The 9,324-nt window shown below is 37.2% G+C and overlaps 1 protein-coding gene across 1 annotated transcript; it reads left to right on the forward strand.

Annotated features, from left to right (window-relative positions):
- The first annotated feature begins 560 nt into the window (after positions 1–560).
- On the forward strand, positions 561–9,311 carry LOC102749683 (cell growth regulator with RING finger domain protein 1). Its single transcript, XM_081810743.1, has 3 exons — positions 561–792; positions 7,721–7,898; positions 8,056–9,311. Exons 1-3 carry the CDS (start codon positions 576–578, stop codon positions 8,237–8,239), a joined length of 579 nt encoding a protein of 192 aa, XP_081666869.1. The 5' UTR covers positions 561–575; the 3' UTR covers positions 8,240–9,311.
- Positions 9,312–9,324: the final 13 nt, after the last annotated feature.

Here is a 9,324-nt window from a genome sequence, read left to right on the forward strand (position 1 = left end):
GTCCTGCATCGGGCTCCTTGCTCAGCGAGGAGTCTGCTTCTCCCTCTGACCCTCCCCCCTCATGCTCTCTCTCTCTCTCATTCTCTCTCTCTCAAATAAATAAAAAAAAAAAAATTAAAAAAAAAAATGAAGTGCTGTATTTGGTGTTTAAAAGTTATCCTGTTCCAGCACTGGGTGTATCATGGAACACTACATCAAAAACTAATGATGTAATGTACGGTGACTAACATAATAAAATAAAATTAATTTAAAAAAAAGTTCTCCTGTTCCATAAATAATATCAAATAGTCTACATATTAAATATGAATTTGTTTTTTATATCAATTTAAAAATTGAATAATTCTCATATTTTTGCTGTTTGTACAATTTCTGTAATGACTGCACTACTTTGTTATCAGCAATAATATTAACAATAGAACTCTTTATTTTCAGGAGTATGTCAATTCAGCCAGCTGAACGATATATTGCAATTGTATAGGGCCTCTAATCTCTCAACTCTAGATTAATTCTGTAATATAATGTAAACTGAATAAATTGATCTCTTGTTGTGGTGCATATGTTAAAAGGAATAACTAATGAAGCACAACATACTTCACATAAAGTTTCAGTATTTGATAGAATTATGTATTATTTTATTTTTATTTTTCTTCAGGTTTGGTTGGGATGTTCCAGTAATTTTGAGAAATTCAGAAGAAACCCAATTCAACACAAGAGTTTTCAAAAAGCAAATGAGACAAGTCAAGAATCCTTTTGGCTTAGAGATCACTAATCCATCTTCAGCTTCAATTACAAGTTGGTGGCTATTTTCCAAAGATCATTTTCTTTCTGTGCCCCTTTCTTAGCATTTTTCTTTCTATATGCTTTCTCTTCATTAGAATTAACAAGTATTTATTGAGCACCTATTTTATTCTGGGAGCTGTACTATGTAGTACTTTGTACTACAGATATAAAGACTAATAATTCACCAAACTTGCTCCTCAGGAATTTATCAACTAACAAACAGAGGCATTCGTGTGAGAAGAATAAAGTATCTTAACTGTTAATAAGAGAAGTTTGCGGGACGCCTGGGTGGCTCAGTCGGTTAAGCAGCTGCCTTCGGCCCAGGTCATGATCCCAGGGTCCTGGGATCGAATCCCACATTGGGCTCCTTGCTCAGCAGGGAACCTACTTCTCCCTCTCTCTCCCTCTGCTTGTGCTCTCTCTGTCAAATAAATAAAAAATCTTTAAAAAAAAAATAAAAAAATAAGAAGTTTGTTAGGACACTGCCATTTTCATGGGTCTTAAGTGCAGTGAGAAATGTATGGATCGTATAGCATAAACAGTTACTGGAAGGTTGCTAACCTTCTCAAGAACAAGTGTTTTTAATCTGAAATTATGGTATTTTGGGTATAAGTTATTTTGGTATAAGATGTTATTTTGGCAGATGGTAATAATAGATAATAGTTGTTTGTTTCTGCACTTACTTGGAAAAATAAATTGTCTGCAAGACTATCTAGGAACCACTGGAGTGAAAGAAAGAGAGGGAGGGAGGAAAGAAGGACGGGAAGAAAGAAAGAGAGAAAGAAAGAAATGGTTTAAGTTTGCTGAGGTGGGGAGGCATATTCAGGAAAAGCTTCATTGAAGAATGTGCTGAGTCTATCTTATTTATTTATTTATTTATTTTTGAGTAGAGTCTTGAAAGATAAGTAGGTGTTTATCTCATGGGCTTGGGAGATATTCTAGGTAGAGGGAGAAGCATGAACAAAGCACTGATATAGAAACAGAATAATGCAGTAGAGAAACAATAGTGATTTGTTGTGGATAAAACACAGGGTGGGACAGGTAAGAGAGAAGAGTGGGAGAAGGTTCTTTGCAGGGGCTCTCCACAGACAGATCCTCCTACCAGGATAAAGAATACGGGAGGAGCAGCAGGTTCTGGAAGAAAGGTAATGACTTCAGTTTTGAACTTCTGGACTTTGGAGTGGGCAGTTCTAGGTACAGCTCCATGGCTTTACAAAGATTTCTGGGCTGAGACCCTATCACCTTTTACATGTGCTCAGATTCCTGGGATCTTAAAAACAATCCCAAACTTTCTCAACTTTTTATCTTATTGTAACTACTGCCCTCTTTCTCTTCCCTTCACAGCCATGCTTCTCAAAAGCAGGTTGCATTTGCCTTCTTCCCTTAGCCTGCTCTACTTTCACTCCTCAGATCAGTGCAGTCTGACTTTTGCCTATATCCCTCTACTGAAATGGTTTTCCCCCAGGTCACTGATCATCACTTCTGCCCCAACCCTGACCCCCAGCAGTCATAAAATCCAGTGCACACTTTGTAGGCCTGAGTTAACATTATCTCTGCAGAGTTTAACAGTTGAACAATCCTTCCTTCTTGATACCCTGCTCCCTAGGCTTCTGTGACCCTTCTTGTATAGTCATCTTCCTGTCTCTAACTTCCAGAATCACATGTCAAAAATCAGTGTACTGGGGTACCTGGGTGGCTCAGTTGGTTAAATGTTCGACTCTTGATTTCGGCTCAGGTCATCATCTCAGAGTTGTGAGATCGAGCCCTTGAGTTGGGTTCTGTGCTCAGCATGGAGTCTGCTAGAGGTTCTTTCTTTCTCTCTTTCCCTCTGCCCTTCCTCCTGCTGACATGCGCTCTATAAATAAACAAGTAAATAAATAAGTAAATAAATAAATAAAATCTTTTAAAAAAAATCAGTGTACTTAGTCAATAGGGATTATCAACCTTAAGTAAATACTAATTCATAATGAAGAAGTACAAAGTTTCTTATTCTTCCTTAGCTGTAAATGCTATACTATCACCCTATGAATTGAAGAGAACTAAGGACCTCTTTTTTTCCCCTCTAATGGTAGATAAGGGGTTCATTCTGACATTTTTCATTTGGGAAGACCAAATTTCAAGATAGGACAGAGAAAATTAACCTGTTTAGAAAACATGCCTAATTAAAATGTACAGAACAATGGTAGTTTAGTGACCTCTGACCTCTGTGGTCAGGTCTTGGACCTTCTGCCATGTCACATTGGGGTCTTGAGTAGGACTGCCAATACAAAAAGCCGCCAATACAAAAGTGTCCTTCCTGCTACATAGTTCCACAAGCCGGGAAATGCTGAAAAACAGAAAAATTGTGAGCAAACACAGGATACTTGTGAGCTAGAAAGTGTGAGGAAATCCACCAGTCTTCCTTTCAGGCAGAAATAGTATCAAAAATTGCCCCCCTTGCATCCCTGTAAATGTTCTAAGCAAATGAAAATATATCCAGTAAATAGAAGACCTCTCAGCTGCCAAGCAACTTTCATGCAGCATTACCAAAGTACACAAAAATTTTTTTAAATGTGTGGATTTATAGCATGCTTATTGAAGTATTTTAATTTTTTTTTTTAAGATTTTATTTATTTATTTGAGAGAGAATGAGAGACAGAGAGCACGAGAGGGAAGAGGGCAGAGGGAGAAGCAGACCCCCCGCTGAGCAAGGAGCCCGATGCGGGACTCGATCCTGGGACTCCAGGATCATGACCTGAGCCGAAGGCAGTCGCTTAACCAACTGAACCACCCAGGCGCCCTGAAGTATTTTAATTTTTAAAATACAAGTGCTGGGCGCCTGGGTGGCTCAGTCGGTTAGGCATCTACCTTCGGCTCAGGTCATGATCTCGGGGTCCTGGAATCAAGCCCCAAGTTGGGCTCCCTGCTCAGTGGGGAGTCTGCTTTTCCCTCTTCCTCTGCCCTCCCCCCCATACTTTCTCTCTCTCTCTCTCAAATAAATAAAATCTTTAAAAAAATAAAATAAATACCAGTGCCTATCATTCATTATCTTCTTTGGGTAAATAAGGAGAAGGATTTTGGTGGGAATTATATTTGGCAGAATAAAATTCATTTGTTTAAACTGTGGAACAGTGGATATCATTAAAGATGTCTAACCAGGACATTTAAATAATATTCTAAGCACTAATTGTGACATTTTGAAAGGTTATCTCATTTGATGTGTAGATAGTTTAAAAATCCAGGTCTTTTTTCACCACCGTACCCAAGGTGCCTGGCATGTAGGGAGGGAAGGGAAATATCTAAAGACCTGATTTACTTGAAAATGAGCAAGAGAATCAGTTTTAATCTTAGTCATTTAGTTCTCTTTACTATGGGTGGCTTGTTGGGATTTCTTTTGTTGTTATGTGGTGATACCGGATTTGGATTTATGATGTTTCCATGTCCCCAGTGTAAAAGGCTCTAATGAATTGAAAGGAGGTACTCAGGATGTGCTAGTTGAGTTTAATTCAACTGGTTCAGAAATTCTCCAGTCCCTTTGTAACAGCTTCCTTATATTTTGGCTTATTCACCCTGGTGAGACCTAACAAAGGTAAAAGGGTTAGACAAAATGACACACATAGCATTTTCAGGGGAATTTGTGAACCTCTATTCTCTACAACGTAAAATTTTCATCTCCCAATATTCTAGATTTATTATCCTCATGCATGATCACCTTGTACATTAGTTCTTCTTTCTCAGGGATTCTCCTCAAGAAAGTTTGTGGCTGGGGCGCCTGGGTGGCTCAGTTGGTTAAGCGACTGCCTTCGGCTCAGATCATGATCCTGGAGTCCTGGGATCGAGTCCCACATCGGGCTCCCTGCTCAGCAGGGAGTCTGCTTCTCCCTCTGACCCTCCCCCCTCTCATGCTCTCTCTCTCTATCTCATTCTCTCTCTCAAATAAATAAATAAAATCTTAAAAAAAAAAAAGTTTGTGGCTTGTCAGCCCCATTGTGTCTCCTTTTTTTAATGGCTCAACTCATTGACTGTAATCCTTATTTTTTGCAATTTTTTGCAAGGCTGTCTCTTATGGGGGGCTTCATTTGGCTGTTACAGCAAAGCACGTAAGGGCAGGTTGAGGGAAATCACCCCCATGCTGCTTCAGTTAGCTTCCATTCTGACTTTTCTGGTTTAAGGCTGTGTTCCAAGTCTGCTATTGCTCTCAATCTGAGATGGCATTGTGTTTGCACTGAATTTTAGAAGACTGAGAAAATGTAAGAATGAGAACTGTCTGCAGAAGAAGTGGGAAGATCCAAAGGGAGAACAGTTTTGCCTGGGGGATTTGTACTGTCATCAGTGTAAATCAACACATTCTCTTCTCAGTCTGTGGCATGGACAAGTGTAGGAGAGATTGTGGAGAGTAGAATTTATTGATTGTATTCTCCCTTCTCATTAACTTATAATATTAATTTCAGTGGCATACTCTGTTGAAGTCTGATTAGTATCCAGTTGTCAGTAGTCTTTGACACGCTCCCCACTTCAGTCACGTATATGCAGTCTGTAAACAAACCTTTCATGCAGCTCTGAATCTCTGGAACTCTGATGTGTTTTACAAAGCAAATAAACTGGGTAGTTTTACATGTTTTAGGGCTTATCCTTCCATGGGTCTTTTTTAGTGTAAACAAACACCTAGATATGGATATCCTCTCCTGTGAGATAAACGGGAGTATGCTGTATACTTGCCTCCATCTTGCGTTTTTCATTTGTATATATTCTGAAGATCATTTCAAAGTAGTATGTGCAGGTATTTTGCCATGCCTCAGTTCTTTTTTAAGAGCTCCATAATACTTCATTATGGAATATTCCATATTTTATTCATTTAATCCCCTATTGTTGGACATTTGGATGGATTCCAGCATTTTGATATAACTAGAGCTCCATACATAACATCTTTTCACATTTACACATTTCTGCCAAGAATATTAAGAAATCGTTTTCTGGGTTCCTTTTTTTCTTTTTCCACTTTCTTTTATATGCCTTTTCTATTTCTCCCTTTCGTATCTACGTCAGCTTTTTTCCTTACCTCATGTTGTATGGTTCATAGAGAAAAGGATGTATGATTTTTAATATAGATATTAACTTTAAATATATAAACATTGTTATGTAACATAATATAAATAGTATATATGAACATGACATTGATACATGTTTTAATATATAATGTATAAATTAATATAACAATTGTATATTAAATGTATATAAATATATATTTAAATTTGTATTGACGGAGTGGTTTTCTTTGGCTATTTAATAGCTAACTGAAAAATAATAGCTTATTAAATTTCCCATTCTTGAATAATACCTGATGATTGGAATCATATAAAACTTTGAAATCAAATTCTGTCCCAATTACCTATGCAATGTTCCTGCCGATTAAAAGTTTTGCTTAACTATGATTGGAAATTATCCTATGTTGCTGCTATTACGCAGACTCCAAATCTGAAACTCTATGCACATACTACTAATTACGGGGAAGAAAAGTAAGAAACTGAATTTTTGGTATCCTGTAGAGCATCTGCTTGTGTTTGCGTATATCCTTCCAACACATACTCTTGATCACCTTTTTATTTTATTTTTGTAAAGGGATGATTTATATATTTTTTAAAAGATTTATTTATTTATTTTACAGAGAGAGTGAGTGCGGTGGGCAGTGGCAGAGGGAGAGGGAGAGAATCTCAAGCAGACTGCCCACTGAGTGCAGAGCCCGATTCAGGGCTCCATCCCACAACCCTGAGAGCGTGACCTGAGCTGAAATCAAGAGTCAGACACCCAACTGATTGAGCCACCCACCTACCCCATTGATCACCTTTTTAAAACTATATAATCTATCCATCAGAATTCCTATTAGCAAGTTAACAGAAATGACTCCAGTCAAAGGATACTGGGTAACTTACAGAATTGCCAATAAAGGTTTGGAGACCCAGAATCAGAGACCAAGGCTGTTCGCCAGGAACAATGACCCAGACCATGTACTTTTGGTCTTGCAAGTCCACCACTGCCACTGAGCACCAGAGGCTACAGTTTCCACTGCCAACAGTATAAGACCCTAGATATTGCTGCCCTTGAACTTAATATTGCTACAACTGCTATGAGCAAGGGGAAAAATCGTATGGATGCTAGTAGTATGTCCAAAGTGAGTGTTTAATAAATAGGTAAAACAATATAATTTGTATGTCCACTTACAATTTATTTTTCCACTTAATCAGGTTTACTCAAATTATAATATGTTTTATTATGCTGAAAGCAAATAAATGAATGAGGGCATTGCTATTAAGCCCTTCACGTTTTGGAATCCCTGCTCTTTCCTTAGGATGTTTTGCACATTATGTGGGACATTAACTGTGTGACAGGAGTATATATTAATGCTGTCAATGTGTATATTAATATTAGTAAGGCTTGATTTCTTTTTCATATTTTTTCTACTCCAGTGATCATCTTGTGGACCCCATTAGTTATGTGTATCCACTTTCAGAGACAGTCCTGCTCTGTTTCTTACAGTTACAAGGTTGCGTATATCCACTTTTGGAGACAGCTCTACTATTTCTTGTAGTTAGGATTATATATGCTATTAGAGCAGTAGGTTATCAATAGTGAACTATATTTCAGTTTTTAAACTCTATGTGGGAGAAGTCTCGAAATCACACACAAAAAACTAACTTGATAATTTCCAAGTGTAAATGTATAAATAATAAGAGTTTACTGATAGTGCTTCAAAATTGTGTAGATGTTGAGGGTTTTCTATCACTTGTTTAGGGACCAGTTCCTTCATTTACAGGCACGTGCCCTTTAATGAGTTCCTTTAACTGGCATCAGCCGGGCCAGCCTCCAAAAGGAAGCTTTTGTTATTCACTGTGTATAATTGTATGAGAAATTACATTAGGTAATTTTCTTCTCTTTGTCTTCTTTTCTTCTTTGTTTTCTACAGCTGGCATAACTTTGACAACAGATTGCCTTGAAGATAGCCTCCTGACATGCTACTGGGGGTGCAGTGTTCAAAAATTATATGAAGCTCTGCAGAAGCACTTTTATTGCTTCCGAATAAGCACTCCCCAAGCCCTGGAAGATGCTCTGTACAGTGAATACCTCTATCAAGAACAGTATTTGTATCCTTTTATCTGATATATCCATTAACCAATGAAAATTTTAGACTTTAGACTTTTTTATGGATAAAATAAAGTATTTGCTCCATTATTATTGATCACCTTTGGTATTACTGTATTTTGGGTTATAGTGGCAATTTACCTTTACATTTTCAAAAAGTATTAAAAAGGACAGCAAAGAAGAAATATATTGCCAGTTACCAAGAGATACTAAAATTGAAGACTTTGGTACAGTGCCCAGATCTCGCTATCCATTGGTAGCACTGTTGACCCTAGCTGATGAGGATGACCGAGACATTTATGATATTGTAAGTAACTTTAAAATTCTGGAAGCATTCCTTTAAGTGATTTGGATGATGGGTCATAATTATTTGGTGAATAGGAAAAGTTTTATTTTAATTTCTGAGGATCTACGTTTGACCCAGACACATTTTTCTTGGAGAAGGAATACCTGGGAAGTACACCTGTATGATGATCATACATGTAACAGCTCCTTCAGAGGATGACTTTTTTCCCATATGAGTTACAAGAATATGATATTATTTAGAAAACAAAAGGTATATTATAGTTGAATTAAGTTAATTTTATCATTCTATATTCTGTCATATTTGCTAGATAGAAAGAGTCTTGGGAAGCTTGTTTATTCTTAGCATTTTTAACACTGAATGAATAAGCATTGTAATCATCTGAAGTGCTCCATTTTAGGACCATATTCCCTCTTTTCTTTACATGCTTGCAAGTCACCTTGTTTCCATCATAGCCCCTGCTGCACCTACATCTTCTATGTATTTGATCCCTGTATTTTCAGTAATTGTAATGGTCTCTTTTTCTCATTATGTGCTCATTATTTCTTTAGTCTGGTAGTTTGTCCCTATTAGTAAGATAAAAGCATCTTAGGGATCTAAGAGGACCTGAGCCCTGACAAAGCTCTGAGTATGGTAGAAGCATATACATGAAATAAACTTTTGGTGAAACTGTTTCATGGTAAGAATGCCCTTATGCCCAATTTACTGCTTTTCTGAAGTGCATGATATCGATATGTTTATTATTAATGATATGGTAACATTTTTATGATACTTTGTAATATATACAGTACATTGGCTAACATTAACTTGTTTATTCCTTCCAACAACCTTGTGTGTTAGGGCAAATACTCTTCTTATAAAGCCTGAAATGGGAGTCTAAAGAAAACTCCTAGTCATTCAGGAAGAGATGGAACCAGTAAGCCTCTGTAGTCTGTGCCAGTACCTTAAAAAAAATTTTTTTAAAGGAATATCTCCTCGAAACAAGTGTACATTTTCATGCATTTGGAAAGTTCAGACCCTTATTGAGAAATCTAGACCCTGCTCATACACAGTTTGAGGTTTTAATCTTACCAAATTGAAGTTCCATTGAACTGAAGTCAATTTGTTTTTTCCAAATAAGTCAT

The sequence above is a fragment of the Leptonychotes weddellii genome, unplaced genomic scaffold (assembly GCF_054177405.1).
Source record: "Leptonychotes weddellii isolate Sample4059 unplaced genomic scaffold, ASM5417740v2 HiC_scaffold_3571, whole genome shotgun sequence".
Lineage (NCBI taxonomy): Eukaryota > Metazoa > Chordata > Mammalia > Carnivora > Phocidae > Leptonychotes > Leptonychotes weddellii.